Source organism: Barbus barbus (genome assembly GCF_936440315.1).
Source record: "Barbus barbus genome assembly, chromosome: 25".
Lineage (NCBI taxonomy): Eukaryota > Metazoa > Chordata > Actinopteri > Cypriniformes > Cyprinidae > Barbus > Barbus barbus.
This window is the reverse complement of record NC_136753.1, coordinates 7,561,226-7,584,167: the sequence shown is the minus strand read 5'-3', so window position 1 is coordinate 7,584,167 and position 22,942 is coordinate 7,561,226. Positions and strand designations below refer to the sequence as shown.

The 22,942-nt window shown below is 38.5% G+C and overlaps 1 protein-coding gene across 1 annotated transcript; it reads left to right on the top strand.

The window, feature by feature from the left end:
• Positions 1–170: 170 nt before the first annotated feature.
• LOC306844640 (disintegrin and metalloproteinase domain-containing protein 23-like) lies at positions 171–21,976 on the top strand (the record flags this gene model as incomplete). Its single annotated transcript, XM_079376918.1, has 26 exons — positions 171–249; positions 971–1,194; positions 1,697–1,773; positions 3,805–3,868; positions 3,951–4,033; positions 4,376–4,439; positions 4,517–4,589; positions 4,682–4,767; positions 4,862–4,927; positions 5,169–5,237; positions 5,332–5,498; positions 8,499–8,583; positions 8,668–8,755; positions 8,872–8,923; positions 9,048–9,147; positions 10,938–11,009; positions 11,119–11,205; positions 11,326–11,406; positions 12,084–12,134; positions 12,227–12,290; positions 12,454–12,559; positions 13,701–13,820; positions 13,909–14,077; positions 15,273–15,384; positions 16,652–16,742; positions 21,328–21,976. The coding sequence occupies 26 exons, from the start codon at positions 171–173 to the stop codon at positions 21,371–21,373; spliced, it is 2,376 nt and encodes a 791-aa protein (XP_079233044.1). The 3' UTR covers positions 21,374–21,976.
• Between the last annotated feature and the right edge of the window lie 966 nt (positions 21,977–22,942).

The window sequence follows — 22,942 nt, the reverse complement described above, 5'->3', positions numbered from 1 at the left end:
CTTCTTCCCAGTCCTCCCCACCCCTCAGCATCCCAACCGTGCTACCCACCCCAATGCTGCATGAAGGATTTCCCCCTCTTCCCGCGGGATCGCTCTCATAATAATGGACTGCGACGCTCGCTGTAAATTGACGCGCTAATGACATTTTATTTAGTCTTCAAATATGAATCATGCGTCTGATATTCCATCTGTGTCTGCTCGCTAGCATATTTATTTTTGTGCCATCTTCTATCGCCTCAACCTCAACGGGTAAGTACAATGTTGATCTTGCGTAACTTTATTATTTACATAATACAACGTCTTCATTGGATATTTGCTATACCTTACGTTGGTATTAGTGCAAGGTGTTTTTCCAGCGCCTTTGTCGCGGTTGGAAATGCCAGCTAAATACGCAGGCTTTGATTGAGTAGCCTCCATTACTTAACTGTGTTTACGGCCGTTTATACGTGTCAATCTATGCAGAGGGGGGTAAAAGCTTTTGAAGGCCTCTGTATGGGTTGACAGCCCCATTAGTGTGGTGCCGGATGGGAACATGGTAAGACTCAGTGAGGCGCGCTGAATCTTAATTCGATTACCATGACAATAGATTATTATTAGCTGACATGATGCAGGTCTAAAGCTTTTACAATTCAGATATCAGATGTCCAAAGATGCAGCTGATAAAGTTGAGAAAAAAAACTGATATGGTTATGTTTTGCCAATAAGTGTCTCTTATTTCTCTTCTGCCATTAACATGTATCATGTCTTGCCCTCTTGTCTTGAATGTGTGATCAGATTTCAGTGTTTTATTTGGTTATCAGCCGTAGTGCCTCCGTTCGATACCCTGAGATCTGCATAAGGAATATCTGTGCGCAGCTTCTCTGCAGCATCACAGGGCTGCAACTGCTGGCACACGTTCATATATAATTGACGGGATCCCTCTCCGAGATGGAGACTGTAAAGCAGTAAACCGTTTCCTCCTGTCCTGCAGTTTCCAGCTCTGTACAGAATGAGGATCTCAGGGATCAGCACGTGTCTGAGACCCCGCGAGAAGCGTCAGCGGCGGCACTGGGCAATTCCACAGGAAGAAAAACCGGCGAGCACAAGGTCACCATTACATATCCCTCCCGGCTCATCTACTACTTGAATGAGGAGTCGGAGAGCACGGATCATGACCTGGACACTCGGGCGAGGAACCAGGGCGGTGATGGACAGGTGAGACATGGACTGTCTTGCAGTGTCAAGATCCCCAGCACTGCATATTTTAGCCCCCACCAAATCTTCAACACTCAAACTGCTAGGAGCTGCTGGGAATGGTGCAGTATGTCCAAATTCTCCGAGCTGATCCAGGTTCACCAGCCCTCCCAAACAAATCTAACGCAATTTCGCAAAAGAAGCAGTTTTCACTCCCCCCACACTCTCTGTACCGAACAGACGTTGTGGGATTGCATTGTGCACACACTTTCACTTTTCTTTTGCCAGTGCAGTATTTTTGCTGTAAAACAGCACAGCTGTGTGATTTATGATGCTCTGGAGCAGATGTTTTATCTATAGATGCACTTAGAGAGATTTGCTTGCTGTGAATGTGATTTAATGTCTGCAGAAATTAAAAGATTTTTTGAATAACATTTACAGGCTTTGCTGGCAGGTTTGATATAGTAACATATGTTTGTTTTGTGAAGTGTTAATGAGCCCCTGTTTATCTCCCTGACCACAGGATGTCCACCTGGCCCAAGCAAGTTTCCAGCTGGATGCCTTTCGCACCACATTCACTTTGGACCTTACTTTGAACAAGTAAGTGTTTGTGTGTCTGAGTAGTAAAAGACTGATTTGGTTCCAAAAACACAGAATTGCTCTGTTGTTTAGTTGTGCATTGTTCAAATATCACATTTTTTAAATAGAAAATAGATATGCATTTTTTCCCTTTTGCATTAATAGGTGCATGGGGATTTCTAATTGGGGGGATTTTTCATTTATCACACAAGTTTAGTCTATTCAGTCATCTCCTCCCTGACTGCACCTTTACATTCAAGGTATTTGTTGAAAAGCAAAGAATATTGTGGTTTAAATATTGTCCGAAATGTGCTGTGTTAAAACTGTGTCAATGCTGCATTAATTCACTATTCACAATGCCTATGGCATCCCAGCTAACAGAGAACATTCTCACAACATTGGCTAACATTTTGGCAAGGTTCTCTAAGTTATCAACAAGCATACTTCCAGTAACATTAATGTAATGTTTGTTCAAAGTTTAACAATATTCTCAAAATGTCAGCACAGCAACATTATTTATTCATCACTAATGGAACTATTTTTAAACGTCAATATTCATTAGTTTCAGATGGTTCTCAGAACATTCATATGTAACTTAACCAGAATGTTTGATAAAGTGATAAAATGTAACATTCGCTTAATTTTTTCTTTAACATTCTCACAACCAAGAATTTTTTTTAAAAACTGTATATTTCATTCAGGAAGAACATTCAGGAATATTGTTTTCATAACTTAATGGGAACGTCAGCAAAACTTTCTTAGAACATATTTTTGTTAGCTGGGATATGAGGTGCTAGCTGTTTAACAGAGTGCCTCCCTGTTAATTTACATGTATTTATTTAGCAGATGCTTTCATCCAAAGCAAATTCAAATCAGAAGCAATTTGTCATATAGTCAACAATATTTTTAGTATGCAGTACCAGGTTTAGTAGAAAGCTAGATTAGGAAACAAGCTAGAGCGAAGGTAAAATGCTGACAAGAGGAGAAAGTATTTTTTGTAGTAAGTGCTTTGGTTGTGGAGTGCTTAAGTGCTTGCGGAAGAGGCGTGTCTTCAGCTGCTCTTTCAAAGTTGTGAAAATCACAGAAGATGGGTTGCAGTTTGGCAACTCAGAAAGAATTCTTCATTTATTTTTGCACATATTCCTTCAAGCAAACAAGACTTGCATAATTAAAATGAGAATGTAGCACATTTTTATACTAGGCATCATCTGCTCTTTTCAAAATTCAGAAGCACAAATAGTTACGTAGGTACATTATTTGATCACTAGTCTTATGATCAACTTTTCAGATTCCACATCATATAACCAGGAATAGACAATACTAGAGATTTTAACTGTTTAAAAGAATGAAAAATTGATCATTTATTCACTCTCATATCATTCCAAACCTGTCTGACGTTTTTCTCCTGTGGAACACAAAAGAACATATTTTGAAGAGGTTTTTAGTCCTTAAAATGAAAGACAAGGCAGACCAGTGTTTTATCCCATTTAATGTGCACATCATTTCATATTTAAACACATTTAAGTCATAAATAAGAATTATTATTGCTGCCTTTTTTCTTTTTATGGGATGAATTAGATGCTTGCATGTGTCCATTTTTGCAAACTAAAATACATTTAGGCTGATTAATTGTCAGCTTGTGATAGCTCTAAAAATAGGATGAGCTGCAACAACAGAAGTGTGTGTGTGATCATGAGATTAAAGGACTTTTCTTTTTCTGTTTTCTTCAAAAAATGTTTTAGAACATTTGATGGTGAATCCAGCTAGTGATGCTGTTGTTGATGCCACAATTTGCTATTTAAAATACATTTTTATGTATGTTAACTATGCTTTAACAACCCTATGTGGCAGAATAACTGATGCAGCTTCTGATCTACTAACAACCTGGAGGTCCCATAACTAGAACAGCTGATACAGAAGACAGTGTTCTCCCAATGCGTGCTTATTAAGCACATAGGTCCATTGGATCCATGGCTGTAGCTTTATTGTGGTGTTGTTAGATAATTAATGCAAGATTGCCCCTTTGAATTCTCTCTCTCACTTTGATTTTAGTGATCTGCTCTCTTCAGATTATATGGAAATCCACTATGAGAAAGACAAGCCCATTCTCTCCAGGGTAAGACACAAAGAGCAGCAAATATCAAACAGACCCCTGAACATAACAACTACATAGCAGTGATAAATGTGCGTTTGTTTAGGGTGGGGAACACTGCTACTACCATGGCCGCGTGAGAGGAAAAGAAGACTCCCGTGTAGCTTTATCCACCTGCAACGGGCTTCAGTAAGAAACCTTGCTTTGTTTAAATGTGTATGTGTGAGATAAAGAGAGTGTAAGAGGGAAAATCTGACCTGGAGACCTACTGTGAGGCCAGATGGCAGTTGGTACACATGAAAAGATTTGAATGTCACCATGTTAGTGTGTGGTTGAGTGTCACAGAGAGCAGCCAATGGAGAGAGCAAAGCGTTTGTTCGGTTAGAAAAGCACGCTTGTGGTTTTCGTCTTGTTACTTGACAAGTGATTTGACTCACTACGGTTTTATCTGTCCTTATTCCTGTATCTTTTTTCCGATTGACATCCCTGACTCTCTTTTCCCAACCCCCTTCTTTTGCTTCACTCTTCCAGTGGGATGTTTGATGATGGTAATTTTGTCTATCTCATCGAGCCTCTGAAACAGACTCACTCCGTGGTAAGATCACATCATTATAGCTTATCCTTTTTGATTTGATAGCTCGTCTACAAATGTCACCACATTTGTACTTTTAGGAAACAGAAGCACGACCCCACAGTTTGCGCCGAACATCATCGCTCCATGTGACCTCTGTCCCAGGTGACTGGGGTAAGTGTGCCAAGGACTTGGTAATAGATATATGGCGAGATATTTTATCCACACCCTCATCTCCATGGTTACCTTATGTCTGTTTCCCTCAGCTGCTGATGACCCAGTTGAGGAAAAAGAAGAGGAGAAACGTATTTTTGCTAGCATGCCTTGGCTAAAGAGAAGGAGGAAAAGAGCTGTAAGAATGACTCTCAACATTCAGTTGAAATGCTACCTCATACTTAAACGTTATGCTTGCTGAATGTATAATTTTGATTTAATTATTTTCCAAGATGCCACGTAACATTTTTGAGGAAATGAAGTACCTGGAAATAATGATTGTCGCTGACCACAACACGGTGGGTTCATCCACAACACATTACTGTACAAGCATCCTGTATAAATTAGCTTAGTCTGAACATGTCTTTTAATCATTTTTATACATTTCTGAGTATAAAACACTGAAATTGTTGCTAGTTGTTAAAATTATCCACTAGAGGGCACTGAATACAAATGTTTCCATATTTTTCACATACTGCAGAACCAAAAATGTTCAGAATCCACCTTGAAACTTTGTTTTTTCATCTCTTGTTTTTGCAGTTTAAAAGGCATAAGAGTAAAAAGCATACCAGGAACTTTGCCAAATCAGTGGTCAACTTTGTAGACGCTGTATGTTCGCATATTTATTGCTGTAAAATATTTCCCTAATAGTCACCCAGCTTATATTCAGCTTAATCTAAAATTCAGACAATCTTCTCTTTAGATTTTTAAGGAGCAGTTGAATACGCGTGTGGTATTGGTTGCTGTGGAGATCTGGACTGACAGGGACCGGATTCCGCTGAGCGTGAAACCATTGGAAATGTTAAGAGATTTTTCAAAGTACAGACAACAGAACATCAACATCAATGCTGATGCCGTGCACCTCTTCACGTGAGTTGCAGTCTCTTGAATGTAAAAGTTGTGGTAGCCTGGTGGTTAAAGATGATGGCCAGTAACAGAAAAGATTCAGTTCAGTTGTGGGTGTAGAAGAGTAACTGAGAAACGTTAGTTTGGGTCATTCTCAGGAAATGTGTGTGCTAAGATAATGCCGGACTTACATCACAATATGTCATTTAACACTGATTAGTGTATAATGCTACTTTAAAAATAAAGCTAAAAATTACATTTTTTATGACTGGAATATCAGCCAATTTGCATATCCTTATTCATCAACATTAGAGTTAAATTTAAATAAATAAATGTAGCTTTTACTGAAAATAAAATATTTAATTTCACTATATATATATATATATATATATATATACAGTCATGGCCAAAAAATATCGGCACCCTTGGTAAATATGATCAAAGAAGGCTGTGAAAATGAATCTGTATTGTTAATCCTTTTGATCTTTTATTAAAAAAATTCACAAAAATATAACCTTTCATTGGATAATAAGAATTTAAAATGGGGGAAATATCATTATGAAATAAATATTTTTCTCTAACACGCATTGGCCACAATTAACGGCACCCTTTTATTCACTACTTTTTGAACTCTCCATTTGCCAGTTTAACAGCTCTAAATTTCTCCTATAATGTCTGATGAGTTTAGAGAACACCTGACAAGAGATCAGAGACCATTCCTTCATCCAGAATCACTCCAGATCCTTTAGATTCACAGCTCCATGACGGCGCTTCTTCTCTTCAGTTCACCTCACTCATTTTCTACAGGGTTCAGGTCAGAGGACTGGAATGGCCAGCAGAAGCTTGGTTTTGTGCTCAGTGACCCATTTTTGTGTTGTTTTTGAGGTTTGTGTTTGGATTATTGTACAGTTGGAAGATCCAAACATGGCCCATTATAAGATTTTTAACAGAGTCAGTCACTTATTGATTTTTTTATCTGTTGGTATTTGATAAAATCCATGATGTTATGTGTCTAAAAAAGATGTCCAGGACCTCCAGCAGGAATATAGACCCACAACATCAGAAATACAGCAGTATATTTCATTGTACACGTGGGGTACTTTTTATCTGTGTTCACCAAACCCATCTTGAGTGTTTGCTGCTAAAAAGCTCATTTTTTAGTTTCATCTGACCATAGAAGCCAGTCTCATTTGAAGTTCCAGTCGTGTCTGATAACTGAATATGCTGGAGTTTGTTTTTGGATGAGCTAGGAGAAATTTTCTTGAAACCTTCCCAAACAACATGTGGTGCTGTAGGTGCTGTTTGACAATTTTTTTAAAGGTTTTCTGACTCCGAGACTTAACTATTTTCTGCAATTCTCCAGCTGTGGTCCTTGGAGAGTCTTTAGCCACTCAAACTCTCCTCCTCACCGTGCATTAGGACAATATAGACACACGTCCTCTTCCAGGCAGTTTCGCAACATTTTATGTTGATTGGACATTCTTAATTATTGCACTGATGGTGGAAATGGGAATTTTCACTGCTCTAGCTCTTTACTTAAAGCCACTTCACTAATTTGTGAAGCTCAATTATCTTTTGCTGCACATCAGAAATATATTCCTTGGTTTTTCTCATTGTGATGGATGATTAGGGAATTTGGGCTTTGTTTTCCCTCCTATTTATAATATGGGAATATACTTCAGAGATATTTTACTCATAAGAATTTCTAGGGGTGCTGTTAATTGTGGCCAATGTGTATTAGAGAAAAATATTTATTTCATAATGATATTTCCCCCATTTTAAATTCTTATTATCCAATGAAAGGTTAGATTTTTGTGACTTTTTAAAATAAAAGATCAAAAGGATTAACAATGCAGATTCATTTTCACAGCCTTCTTTGATCATATTTACCAAGGGTGCCGATATTTCAACCTTATTTTGGCTGTGTGATTCAAACAAGAGTTCCTTTGACAGACTTTTTAAGTTTATACTGGGCAAATCATTATTGCATTTGTTTTGGAAAAACCATAAGCGATTGATTTTTTTTTTTTTAAAGCAAAGGAACACTGTTCAGTACAATGATGTTAGATAACAAACCATTATGATTGTCTGATAACATGTAATACAAAACCTTTTAACTGTAACACAGTTGACGCAAAGCATGTTTTTAAAGTAAAATAGGAATTAAAGCTTATTAAAGGGGTCATATGATGCTTTTTTAAAGATCATTATTTTGTGTATTTGGTGCAACAGAATATGTTGACATGTTTTAATGTTCAAAAAACACATTATTTTTCAAATACTGTACATTATTGTAAGTCCTCTATGCCCCGCCTCTCTCAAATGCTTAGTTTTCTACAAAATCCCTCCTTCCGACTAGTGCAGTCTGCTCTGATTGGTCAGCTGACACAGTGCATTGTGATTGGTTGAACAACACAAGCCGTGTCGGAAATGTAACGCCCCTTTCCATAATCGCGAGTTTTTGCTTTCAAAATTATAGTAAAGACAGTAAATAATGTCCTTAGTTTTACCATCAGTTCAAGCTCGAGAGGAGAACAGAGTTCTTTCTTTGCGTGAACATTTGGGCTGCATTATGCAAATATTTCCACATCTTGATGTCAAGATGTGGGGGCGTGTTTTAACGAGCCGTTTTAGGGGGGCATGGCAATCTTAACTTTGATAAAGAATATCTCTTTGGTTTTGAGACTTTAGTCTTTGTAACTTCAGGGAACGTAACTATGCACAATCAGCTTGTAACACTCCAAAGAGAAAGGAAAACTTGAAATCGCATCATATGACCCCTTTAATGAATATATTTTTCTCACAGTGTGTGATTTATAAGGCTGCCAGAATTTACCTATTCAAATGACAAATGTCATACAGCACAGTGTTAATCTTACTGTTAGTAATAAAAAAGAAAACCTGCACATTTCCGGCGCAGATGACACAGTGTCCTAAGAATAAAGCTGAATACCATTGTTTGGTAATATAGTTACAGAAAAAGGAGAACTGGTGACAATGTTAAAGATCTCTTTCTGCTTGCAGGAATGTGACGTTTCATTACGGTCGGAGCTGTGTTGCATATATTGGTGGTGTGTGTTCCAAAGAAAAAGGAATTGGTGTTAATGAGGTAAGGTCAGTCAGTCTAGATGACAAATAAAGTGTCATCTTACCTCTGCTGTGATGCACTGCTGTTTCTGTTCCTCCTTTTCAGTTTGGCAGCACATGGACAATGGCTGCCTCTCTCTCTCAAAGCTTAGCACAGAATCTGGGTATCCAATGGGATCCTGTGATCAGGAGGAGTAAGTTTGTTTCACCTCCAGCTGTCAAACTACTGGATTTCTTACTTGTTTACTGTAAGACTTTAGGATTTAAAGTCAACTCACAGGCTTTCTCACTCACTCTTGTGTTCTCTCAGAGGAGTGCGGCTGCATGGATTCATGGGTGGGATGTATAATGGAAGACACTGGGTATCGTTGAACACACACATTATTCTATAGCCTCTCCTGACTACCTGCCGGGCATTTTAGCTCCTAGTTTTCTGTCATATTTCTTGATTTGCGTAGGTTTGTTTTTCTCTTTACTCCTCCGCAGAGTTCAACACCCACGCAGGTTTTCCAAATGCAGCATTAGTGACTACAGGAACTTTCTACTAAGAGGTGGTGCTTCATGTCTGTTTAACAAACCCAACAAGGTAGGCTTGAAGAATAGTGTGGACAACTAATAAAAACATGAGAAAAACACAACACTTTCACCTGCATACAAGTGCAGTGAATTATAATGTCATGTTTTTTGAAGCTTTGAATGGGTGCCGTCAGCATCAGAGTTCAAACAGCTGATAAAACATCACAATAATCTACTAGTAATTCATACATCTTCAGTCCAAAATTGCATGTTTGTAGTAAAGAAATCTATCATTAAGATGTTTTTAAATTCAAACGAGTCGTCTATCCATAATATTGCTTTCACCATTGGATAAGTCATCTCATCTGAATCAGGAGAGAAATATGCACAGATCAAGCACAATTGAAAAGCAAAAACAGTACAAAACAGTTCTTTCAGTAGATTTTGATGTGAGAGGACAACAGGCATTATTATGAATTATAAACTCATATTTTGGTCAGAAGTGATGGTTAAAATGGCTAAATGTGACCCATGCTGGCAAAATGAGTCAGAATGCGCATGGTCTAATTTTGAGCTACAGGCAAAAGAAGTGAAAAATGTCAGTTTTGGTTGAATTAGTTCATTAAGTCCTCTTCTAGTGATCCCAATGCTCCAAATAGTAATTAAACATCTAAAATTATCTTTATTTGTACGTTTTCTGGGAGGAGTACGTTTTCTCTGCTCACTTCTGGACGAAAGCTGCTGCTTATTCTGTTAAGTTGTAGGCTAGGTATATTGTTGCAGAGCGCAGCATTTCATCTTTGTGAATATTCATATTGAATTCTCGATGACATGAGTCCAAACCAGTGAAATATGATTTTCAAACCCATGCTGATGAAAAGAAAATAATCGCGCTGACTGACATTTGCAAAGCGTGTGCATAAGACATGCCTCTGCGAAATATGTCTTGGCGAGATTCACACAGACATTATCTGCTATGTCTTACATGAATGTTTAGTTGGAGAAAAATCTGATATGTAACATTATATTACATCCATGCATCATAGTAAGTCTTAATATAGATCTGCCTCAATGTTAATCAAACATTAAAAGATCAGATGGAATTTTTTAATAACATGGATAAAATGAAAAATAACTATATTTTGATTTATAATATAGTAATTATTGTTAAGAAAGGAATTGGAGGAAAATATGCAACGTTGCTTGGTGATTTTCTCAATATCAAGTTCAAATTTTTGAAAATTTGCTCATTCCGACTAATTTTGTCAGCACGAAATGTTGGATTTGCTTCTTACAAACATGCAGTATTTCACTTCACAAGATGTTAAATGATTGACTGGAGATGTGTGGATTACTTGTGGATTATTGTGATGTTTTAATCAGCTGTTTGAACTCTTGTTCTGACGGCACCCATTCACTGCAAAGGATCCACTTGTGAGCAAATAATGTAATGCTAAATTTCTCCAAATCTGTCTAAATCTGGGATGGCATGAGGATGAGTAAATTTTGACCTAATTTTACATTTTGGGTGATCTGTTTCTTTAAGACACAGTGGAGGGTGTCACCACTATGCACTTCTGTTTATTAATGTATGCTACGTTTTTGTGCTATTTTGAGATCTTATACTCCAACTAATCTGTTTATGGATATACGTGCCTTTCTGATTGTTCTGTTCATTTACCTGCGATCCACAAAAAAAACGGGTCTTCAACAGAAAGCTGAAATTCTGAAGCAGGTTTGATGTCAGTGGTTCTCGCTTGTATTGTGGCGGACTGTCATTGACATCAAACAAAAATCAAGTACATACAGTCATCATATATTAGACGTGATCCTGGATAAACTTGTGCTTTGTGTTGGCAGCTCTTTGAGGCTACAGAATGTGGGAATGGTTACGTAGAAGTGGGAGAGGAGTGTGACTGTGGGGCCCGAATGGTAAGCACTTTTTTTTACATAAATCATACTTCCATACAGACAATAGCAAAACATAATATTTTACTAACCTTTTTTGGTCTGTGTGCACATATTTGATCTGGTTATGCAGGAGTGCTATAAAGACTGCTGTAAAAAATGTTCTTTGTCTAATGGAGCACACTGCAGTGACGGCCCCTGCTGCAACAGCACATGCCTGGTAAGACACTTTGCTTTTGCCTCACTATTCATCATAACTTCCTCCATCCTCAACTAATGAGTATCTTATAATGCATTGAACATTTGTTTCTCTCAATCCCTGTCCCTGCACCTTTTTCAGTTCTACCCGCGTGGATCCAGCTGTCGATATGCTGTGAATGATTGTGACATATCAGAGACTTGTTCAGGAGACTCGGGACAGGTCTTGCTATTTCTTTCAATTCTATTCTGTTTTTTCTTTTTTTATGTCAGCAATTTAAATGTGACATTAGAAATATAAAAGAAATCTAATGTTTTAAAGGGAAATATAATGGTATAAAGGTTTGAACAGAAAGAAAAGCATCTTCGCAGAACCACACAGTGAAAGAATACTTCAGTAAAAGAAAAATTTGGGTAGTATTAGACTTTTGTTCTATACAGCCCATTAAAATGTAATGGTGATTCACATGCACATTTTCTGATATTCCCTTGCAAAACAACATTTACAAATTAAATTAATGTTTTTATTATTATTTCCTAGGATTACACAAATTAAAGTGAGAGTCGCTAATTAATTTATGCAGAAGATGCTACAGTTTCTACATGACAATCACATCGATGGTGGTGTTTCGCACAATACACCCCCAAGCTTCACTATTTGCCATAACAGAAGGCATGTTATTCACTAAATGACAGCCTGCCTGCAGTTTTAACACTTCTAAAATTATGAAGGGCTGAAGGAGTAACTTTGATAGTCCAGCTGCTATCAAGTAACTAAAGTAAACCTCAATTAATATCATAAAAATACGTAGATAATGCTGATCTAAATATTAAAATACTGTTGTTGTTTTTTTATCATTGAATCAAAAATACTTGTAAATATCTTTGTTATTCTTACAGTGCCCCCCTAATCTTCATAAGCAAGATGGCTACTCTTGTCAGCTCAATCAGGTCAGATATATAAAGCTATTTAAATACATGGAAGACCAACATTTTGACTATTTTCGATCAAACCTTCTACAAACTTTTTACTACTATTCCAGGGTCGCTGTTATAGTGGTGAATGTAAGACCCGGGACAGTCAGTGCAAATACATCTGGGGTCCAAGTGAGTGATACCGATGACTTCAGAGTGCTTCGACTCTTTAAAAGCACTTTAAAATAACTGCAATCCACCCTCTCTGTCTTTCAGTAATGTTCGCTTGTGTTTCCTCTTTTTCTTTTCTCTGTCTCACTCCCTTCGTTCTTTCTGTCTATTTCTCTTCTCTCAGAGGCTGGAGGGTCAGAGAAGCACTGCTATGAGAAGTTAAATACAGAGGGGACAGAAAAAGGGAACTGTGGGAGAGATGGAGACAAATGGGTGCCCTGCAGCAAACAGTGAGTCAGTTCCCCCAATTATTTGGAGAGCAGGAATATGCGGCACCATGAAAATTTAATATGATACAAAACCAGGTCAAGTCTAGATGGCGGCTCTTGTTCTGCAAATTTCTTGGGCATGTGCTTTGCTATTAATGCATTTTTACTGTCAAATGATAGAAAGCATTGAAAACTTTGTGTCTTTTTAAGTTTTCTGTAGGTACACCAGGTAATGTTAATGTGTTCTGTTACAGTAATTAGGATTAGGGCTTCTCGACTAAATATTCATTTATAAGTTGAACCTAATCACAGTATCATTTGCAGACTTTGCATGGAGGAATTTAACTTTCATCATTACTCAACAAGTAAAATAAAATAACAAGTGAAGCACTGTCATTTGTGCACACCTTAAGACATAGAAAAGATACATGTTAAATGCATAGGGGATTTACATTTGTTCAATTTCATTTCCTGTGCATTTTGTATTAGGAAATATAGAAACATAGAATGTTTTCTTACAAATGAGATATGACTATTGCTAGGTTGATCAAAACCCTTAGATGTAAATTTTTCACTATTTTTCTTACCTGAGACTTTAAGTTAAACATATTCAGATATTCCTTGTTCTCTGATGTTGGTTAATGGTAAAATGGCATGCAGGTAAACATATAAAATTCTTTTTTCAGTAAGTTTTTTTATTTATTTTCTTATATACAACTTCACCAAAAAATATTTTGTCATAAATGGCCATTTTAGCAGTGATATGACATTTCATCTTATATGAAAACTTCTAATATCTGAAACTGGATGAATTAAATAGCTTTATATCAAGCCAACCCTCTGCAATTCTCTTATCAAACCCCAGGAGTTCACAAACCTTGCATTTGATAAACCTTATCTTTACCATTACCAGTGATTGGAATGGGTATTTATTTGTGTTACATGTACTCACATGATGTGAGTTATCTGAAGTTACTGATAATATCGAACTTGATCTCTGTGGGTGTAAGGAATTGAGAAAAAGCAGTGAATGCTTGCTCCAGCAATAAATGCTGTAAAAATCTATATGTGAATCCCACATGAAATTTGCAGAACAAAGGTTACCGTCTAGACATGATCACATAACCATCTCTAATACTTTCCAAATCCTGTGGATTTACAGTGATGTGTTCTGCGGGTACCTGCTGTGCACTAACATTGGGAGAATCCCAAAGATCGGGACCTTGAAAGGCGACGTCACTCCCACCACATTTAACCATCAGGGGCGACTGGTGGACTGCAGGTCTGTTCCTGGATCTCTGCAAATATTTTTCCAATATGAAAAATATTTAACAAAACTCCTGAAATACTTCTTTCTTTTATCTCTGTAGTGGGGGACATGTGCTGTTGGATGATGACACTGATCTAGGGTATGTGGAAGATGGTACGCCGTGTGGCCCCTCTATGATGTGCCTTGAACGGAAATGTCTACCCATCTCCTCCCTGAACCTCACAGCCTGTCCGTCTGGCCCAGGTGGCCGAGTCTGCTCTTCTCACGGCGTGAGTGAGCACCATCTGACACTCTCTGCTGCTTAGATGGATCTCACACCATAGTCAGCCTTGAAAATGATATAGTTTTCCAACCCACCAATGCCAGAAATCCACTCAAATCCACTTACAACTTTAATCCACAATTTTAACGTCAGGGATTGAATTCATCCCCTGCATTCCGTTTATATCCATCTTCATAGTTCATATTACATCTATTCCATTACAATTGAAAATAACATTTTCATAGGTATCCAATATCTATAAGAAATGGGTCAATTTTTGTTTTAATTGTGCTTAAATCTGCTGTAGGACAGCACACATTGTCAATCAGTAAACTCGCCAATCAGACACACTGTGACTGACTGTGGAGCCTTTTGTGGAGACATGTTGTTTGTTGATGTCTTAGGAAGGGTGAGTTTTGAAGAGTGGGTATTGAAATTGGTGAAAAACTGCTGAGGGTTTTCACACTTTTCAATGCCAAGGCCTCTCAAACATGGCATCCCCCTTGCGAGTGACCTCCTTCTTAAAATATAAAGGCAGCTACACTAACGTTCAAAAGTTTGAGGTCAATAAGAAATTAATACTTTTATTCAGCAAAGGTGTGTTAAATTGATCAAAATTGACAGTAAAGGCTTTAAAAATTTTACACAATATTTCTAAAAGATATAAAATAAATGCTGTTGTTTTGAACATTCTATTCATCCTGTAGAGTCCTGTAAAAAAGTATAATAACTAAATTGTAATAAAGATACGACAGAGCTATATATGTAATGAAGAAAAAAAAGTATTAATAAATAATTACAAATTATTAAAATATTTTTATGTATAAGTTTATTATTTATAAGTTAAAAATAAGTTTTTTAATAGAACAGTTATTTTAAACTGTAATATTATTCATTTTTACTTTATTTTGATCAGATAAGTGCAGCCTTTGTGTGCATTTTATTTTTCAAAACATTAAAACCGAAACCAAACTTTGAACAATAGTATGCATATTTTATTGTAGTGTAAAAAAAATCGTATCAATCATAAATTGTAATTGTGATATTATAAAATATTATTGAACATTACTGTATTCATAAAACCTGAAGAGAAACATTTCCAGTTAAATTCAGATAAATTCAAATACTTTTTAGTTAAACTGGCTATTCTGTAAATATTATGCTTACAGGGTCACACACAAGTTTTTGTCCCACTCTTTTAGGTGTGCAATAATGAAGCAACCTGCACCTGTGATGCTACATGGGCAGGGACTGACTGCAGCATGCACGACCCCCCAAAAGAACCGCCTGTCATCGAGGACCCGGGTCCCAAGGGTTCGTGACCTCTCTTAATTCTTTAAACCAAAAAAAAATTTACCATATACATACAAAGAACTTACAGCCTAATCCTCAAATGCATACACACCTTAACTCCAATCCACTGCAAAGCCACTTCCAAAGATCTCTGCTTATTGTAGGTGCCCATTTTGATATTGTGACTTTTCCCACTCACAAGACTTTCACAAACACTAGTACGTGTACAATAAAAAAAAAAAATGGGGCCTTGAGTGACATTTTCTCTGCTGAATCACCCCTATTTCCTCTACACAGTGAGCGTGGCCACAAACAGGCTGATAGGGGCAGTGGCAGGGACCATTCTGGCCCTGGGGGTGATTTTTGGAGGCACAGGGTGGGGAATAGAGTAAGCACCTCTTAACCCTTTAACGCCACTCCCCCAGCAAGAGGGAGATCCTGTGATCCCCTGTGTGTGCGCGTGTACCTGCGGTTGTTTGTACGTGTTCTCCCAGTGGCTTTGTCCGTTGTGTTGAATGTGATAGTGCCTTGTATTTTTTGTTGTGTAATTGGACCGATTGATTGGTATATCTCTTATTTTCTCCTCTCCCTTGGCTGCTATTATCATGGATATTTTTATTATCACCCTGTGTTAATGGAGTGTTGCGGTGCTTCCCTTTCTGGTCCATGTGGGGCATTAACACAGAACAAAAGATTGAAAGCGAGAAAAGAGGATCAAGAACGAAGAACAAGACGAAGAAGGTGGAAAAACATGAGATGACTTGGACTGACATTGACATAAGATGCCATAGCGTCTTTTAACTGACACAAAATCCCCTCAGAACTGGCCCACTTTCTGAGCTGAGCTAAATATTCCACTGAAACTAGGTCTGACGTTTGTGTGAGTGGGTGAAAGTTCACCATGAGTGTGTTTGTGGGTTAACGTTTCTTTGTGTGTCTGTGTGTGCGCGCGTCTGTGCATTTGTTTTCATCAGTCCTGTATTGGTAGCGTAGCTCAAAACACCTCGGTGCTTTAAGATCTTACCTTACAGTCCTTACAATCTTTGATTACTCCCCTGTGCCAAAATCTACAGCCCCTAAATTCTCCACACCCATGTCCAATAACATCCCACACACACACTATGCTATCAAGGGTAAATTGAGCGTAATCTACCCTACGGATTAAACTCTTGACTGAAATAGTGTATAACATAAGTGAAGTCCAACATTTGATGTGTAAACCCTGCATGCTGTGCAGGTGCCCCCTGCAGCTTACATCATGTTTCTCTCCCATCATGCCCTTCTACAGGTCCTAGCGCCACCAACCTTATCATAGGCTCCATCGCAGGGGCCATCCTGATGGCAGCCATAGTGCTGGGGGGGACGGGATGGGGATTTAAGTAAGAGCTGCACCGCATGCTTCTTATTGCCTGCCGGCCTGGAACAGGCTTACTCACACTTAAACATACACACTCTCACACACACTTTTGCATTCATGCACACAACACTTGCCACTACACACTCACAATCTCACATATACAAGGGCCTGGGCTTCTGCTACAGACAACAGATACCAAAACTAGGTCATCATTTAAAGTGCCAAATTCTGAGCTACATGCTATGATAGAATGCTAAGGGACGATATGTGTAATTTGTAGTTTTTTTTCTGTAGCAAAATATGTCATTGCAAGTTTCTTAAATGTAACATTTTCTTAAGTATACTAATACATTATTTACAGGCGACAGCAGATGGTAGTTTAGCTCATTAGCACATGCTAGCTAGATGTTTAGTTGTTGAAAAATTGCCCACTAAAATGATCTCTAAAAAACTAAATTACAGCTTTAGTCTAGGTCTAGACATATAACCCAGTTGGTTTAGCGCTCTGTAGACTGTAGCAGAACCTCGTGCAGTCTGGCCCATCGCTTGACATGCATGCGAGCAAAATGGTAAAATGGATACTGAGCAAGATGTTTAATGACAGTTAACATCAGTATCAAAGAGAATGTGTAGCCTTTTTTGCTAACTACATGCTAACATTTAAAAAGTATATAATATTAGTAATGCCATGACCAGTTTTATGTAGTAAGGTGGGAACTTTTGGAGAAAGTAACATTGTATGCTTACTTAAAACTACACTATGTAACTTTTTTTTTTTGTTGTTCAGCATAAATCCATCTTCCAAACTATGTTTTGCCTTACTTTGAATCACTATATTGTAAAGCGGTCAGGATAGATTTCACAGGAAACTGCATAGTTCAGTCATTCATATGTGTGCGTATACATCGTATCTGTATAAATAGCAAAAAAAAAAAGGTCCGACCACAACAAAGGAACCTCGTACCGAAAAGAGTTTGTGAGTAAAAATTAAAGCGACAGTATCTACAATAAAAACGAATCAACACTTTCCAGAAATAGGTTTAGTTTGCGCATTTACTGTGCACTGACTAGATTCACAAAACAATATTTATGTTGCTAACAGTGCCAGTCTCTAAATCAGTTACTACTTTGGTCTTTTATGTAGCCTACTAGCCAGGTAGCTACCATTATGCCTTAATATCAATTATTATGTCTAATGTAAGCATTAAATTATCTTTTGTAATGTTAATTTAAAGGGAACCCTGGGTATTAAAATTTAATATAACGTAAATTATGTCTCTTACTAAAATATGTAGTAAAAAACCCATGTAAGGTTTACATTATTTTAAAAATCCACATAGGTTTATACAGGTAGTGCTAGTAGCTCACTGAGTGCAACCATTTCACATCATCAAAATAATGGCGCCCCCACAGTCCAAAATGTGTATAAAACGATGTGGATTTTTTAAAAATAACAAATCTTTTGTGGGTTTTCTACTACATATTTCAGTAAGAGACACCATCTATGTTATATCAAGCCATGCAAGTCTTAATATTAAAATATTAATATTAAGACTTAAAATATTAATATTAAAACCAATATTATTAAAACCTTAATATTGGTTACCTGTAAAACAACTTTTTGCAAAAAAAAAAAACTACAACCCGAATTCCGGAAATGTTGGAACGTTTTTGAAATTTGAATAAAATGAAAACTAAAAGACTTTAAAATCACATGAGCCAATATTTTATTCTCAATAGAACATAGAGAACATAACAAATGTTTAATCGGATAAATTATACACTTTTAGCCACTAAATGAGCTCGTGTCAAATTCGATGCCTGCTACAGGTTACAAAAAAGTTGGCACGGGGGCAAGAAAGGGCTGAAAAAGCAAGACATTTTGAAAAGATTCAGCTGGGAGAACATCTAGCAACTAATTAAGTTGCAACTAAGTTAATTGACATCAGGTCTGTAACATGATTAGCTATAAAAGGGATGTCTTAGAGAGGCAGAGGCTCTCCAATCTGTGAAAGAAGGTGTAAAAAGATTGTGGAATACTTTAAAGACAACATTCCTCAACGTCAAATTGCAAAGGCTTTGCAAATCTCATCATCTACAGTGCATAACATCATCAAAAGATTCAGAGAATCTGGAGAAATCTCTGTGTGTAAGGGACAAGGCCGAAGACCTTTGTTGGATGCCCGTGGTATTCGGGCCCTCAGACGACACTGCATCACTCACTGGCATGATTCTGTCATTGCCATTACTAAATGGGCCCAGGAATACTTCCAGAAACCACTGTTGGTAAACAATCCGCTGTGCCATCTGCAGATGCCAACTAAAGCTCTATCATGCAAAAAGGAAGCCATATGTGAACGTGGTCCAGAAGCGCTGTCTTGTCCTGTGGGACAAGATTTAAAATGGACTGTTTCAAAGTGGAAAAGTGTTCTATGGTCAGACGAGTGTTGTTGGAAATCACTGATGCCGTGTCCTCCGGGCTAAAGAGGAGGGAGACCTTCCAGCATGTTATCAGCGTTCAGTTCAAAAGCCAACATCTCTAATGGTATGGGGTGCGTAAGTGCATACGATATGGACAGCTTGCATATTTTGGAAGGCACTATGAATGCTGAAAGGTATAGGTTTTAGAGCAACACATGCTCCCCTCCAGACGACGTGTATTTCAGCAGGACAATGCAAACCACATACTGCAGCTATTACAACAGCATGGCGCATCGTTAAACGAAAAATACATCAAAGATGACCACGAACTCTTCAGCAGCTGGAAACCTATATCAGGCAAGAATGGCACCAACACCAAAACTCCGTAAACTCATAACCTCGAGGCCCAGACGTCTTCAAACTGTTTTGAAAAGAAGAGGAGATGCTACACCATGGTAAACATGCCCCCGTCCCAACTATTTTGAGACCTGTAGCAGGCATCAAATCTAAAATGAGCTGATTTTGTGCATAAAATTGTAAAAATTTCTATTGTGAATAAAATATTGGCTCATGTGATTTGAAATTCTTTTAGTTCTCTTTTTATTCAAATTTAAAAAAATGTCCCAACATTTCCGGAATTTGGGTTGTACTTACCTGCTTATAAGATGTTTTTTCAGATATCCATATTTATTTAATTGCTTATTGGTTTATTATGTGGAAGTACCGTAAGCCATCAATTTCATCTGTGCAGAATAGCAGAACCAAAGCACAAGTCACCAAAAAAAATGTCCTCCAGAAGTAACTTTTTTTGCTTTAACTGCTAATGGGCCGAAAGTTACATAGTGCAGCTTTAAAGATTCCAGTAAATGTGTGTAACATCAAACATGTTGACAGATGCATTTGGTTGAAAAACAGTATCTAAATGTAGATGTAAATGTAGATTAGCAACTGTTTGTCTGAGCACATGTAAAACCTGTCTAATGGCCAGCATAGACCCAACTAGGGGCAAGTTCTGGGAAGCTAGCTTTGAGATCTGGAGATCATACAAGAGGACTTAGTTCACCGCAGCATGCTCGTTTGCACATAGCATCTTGACTGAGCCCATTTAGAGTTTGCATGTGGACTGGCACCAAGCCAGAGCTAAAGCGGAGTGCTATCAGAGCATCGCACAAAGGCTGGGCTCACCTCAAGTGAAGGGAGGGGAGGGGAGGGGAGGGGTGTTTGTTGTTTTCCTTGCTTTGAGAAGCGGGGTGGGTTGTTGGGGTGGGCAGGGATGACGACTTTCTGACCCGCTCTCCTCGCCGTGATCTCTCTCTCAATCCCCCCTCCGTTGTCTGAAAGGGTGAGAGTTTGAGCGGAGAGGGGTGGAGGTTGTGTCGTAGGCAGCCTTTGTGCCATGGCTGGCTGCCACGCCCTCTTATCTCCCGGAAGGCCCTGGGCCCCCCTGAAAACCTAGAACAGAGCAAGAGCCCTCACCCCCCACCCGGACTCGCCCGGCACCACTGCCTTTACTGCCTGCTTCACAAAGACCTGGTACAGACACACGCGCTGCACTGCACCTGCATGCTACCCCAGTCACCCCCCCCCCCCCCCCCCCCCTACACAGCGATAGTGGCGTCTCCCACCTAACCTCTCTATGGACAGGTGCATGTTAAACTGCTGGGATGCCCCACATCAAGCCACGCTACGGGGAGGTTGTGTCAAACCCCTGTTGTTGTTGGTGTTGTTGCAGTTCTTGTTGCCTTTCTTGTTGTTTCTGGTGGTATCGTCGTGGTTCATGTTGTGGGTGTGACATCCTTTTCTGACCCTCGATGTTGTACACTCTTTCTTGCTGTTTTCTCTGTCTATGTCCGTGTTTTCTCCCAGGAGGTAATGTTCTTTTTCCACATCCCTCGTTGTCTTTCTAACACATACTCACCCACAGTCAGTGGAGGGACACTCTGTGTCTCTCCTTGTTGCTGCAAAGAATCACCGTTTTTACCCACCGCAACCTGACGGCAACTAAATATTACGGATAGCTTTCGATAAATGATTCGAATTGATCAAGAAGTTAAAGAAACGACTACCACGTGGTTGCTGCGGGTTAAGGCGGTAAGATGGGCAGCGAATTGTATGTTGATGTCTCTGGCATTGCCTGCACTAACCCCCCTCTTGTTTGTTTTGTCCTGTTTGTCCTCATCACCAAGAAATGTCAAGAAAAGACGATATGACCCTAACGCCAGTGCCATCTAAAGAGGCTAAGAGAACCTTGCCTAGTGTGCCCCTGGGTTCCGTCAGAACCCGCCGGACTGTACCCTCTCCTGCTGCTGACGCCGCTGCTGACGGCGTTGGCGTTACTTGAATAAAAAAGGACAGAAAGCGAGAGAAGAAAGGGACCGAACGATCGAACATTTTTCATCCGAAGTCACGTAGAACTGCTTCTCTAGCGCTGCCCCCGTTCCTTTGCCCCTCTGGCCCTGAGCATCCACACTGAGCCGTTTAGCAACCCTGATAACTGGTAGTGGATGGTACCACTCATCGGGGCATGACTTCACGTTTACACGCCCCGAACTCCGGTTCCGACCCAGGCATGACCTTCAGCTGTGGACCTCGCATGGCAGAGGAGGGACACCAATGCAAGACAAACATATTGTTAATTAAAAAAAAGGAGAATGATTTGAAGTTCCAGTAGGTTGGTAACACATCCATGTGTGTTTCAATGTGCTAAATGGCCACGTCCTAAGAGAGGCACCCATATCGGACAGACATTTCAAGGCATAACTTTAATGTTTTTTGTTATTTCAGCATGTTATAATTGCAGGCATTTTCTGTAGTATTAATGAAACAAAGAAACCCAAACAAAAAAGAAAAAAAATCAATCCATTTGGCCAGCAGCGTATACTGCTGCATGATATATATATATATATATATATATATATATATATATATATATATATATATATATATATATATATGCCTAATGACGTCAATTACTGTTCCCCTTGAGAAAAAATAAAAAAAAATAGAAAAGAAAAGAAAAAACAATTAAACTGGCTGGGCCTTGTAGGTCTGCCCTGACCTGAATGCCATCACTGGCCAATCAGAGAGCTGCATGATGTAACTGCACTGGGGGAGGAGCCCACACAGCCTGCTGCGCTTTTCAAGGTATCTGCATGTCAAAGGAAAAACAGTTAACATTTACTTACTATGCAAAGGGGAAACATTGCACAAACCCTACGGTTTGGTTAACAATGAAATCGATCTCAAGCTAGCAGATTATTAATAAGGCAGTCTTTTATATGCTCGGCCATCTATGTTTGACATTATAATAAGCTTCTGATTACTTAAAATGAATGTTTCTATGAAAATCTCAGCTTCTGAAAATGAAAATGTCATTGTCATCTGTATGGGACAGCATAATTGAGGCACTTGTTATATTAAAATGATATTATTAATAGAATGGGGCTGTTTCAGTAGAGAGAGCTCTAGATTGGGGCTATGCCACTGGAATAAGAGCAGAAAGAGAGGGTGTTTTTCTATACCATCATTGATCTACACCATCAGGTTTTGGAACTCATCTTCTAAACCCTGAGCCCTTTTACAGCCATCTCATGTTCCCATGGAAACATTGCCAAAACAACAAATAATGATAATAAAAAACTTGACAACTCAGATCTTCTTTTTTTTCCTAATTTTGACATCAAACACGTCATCAGTTCAGAAGTCTTTCTTTTAGTACATTCAGTTTGTCCCTTTTATTGGTAGACTTTGCATTCACACTGAAACTTAAAAACACTCCATATTCAAAATTTTTCAGAACCC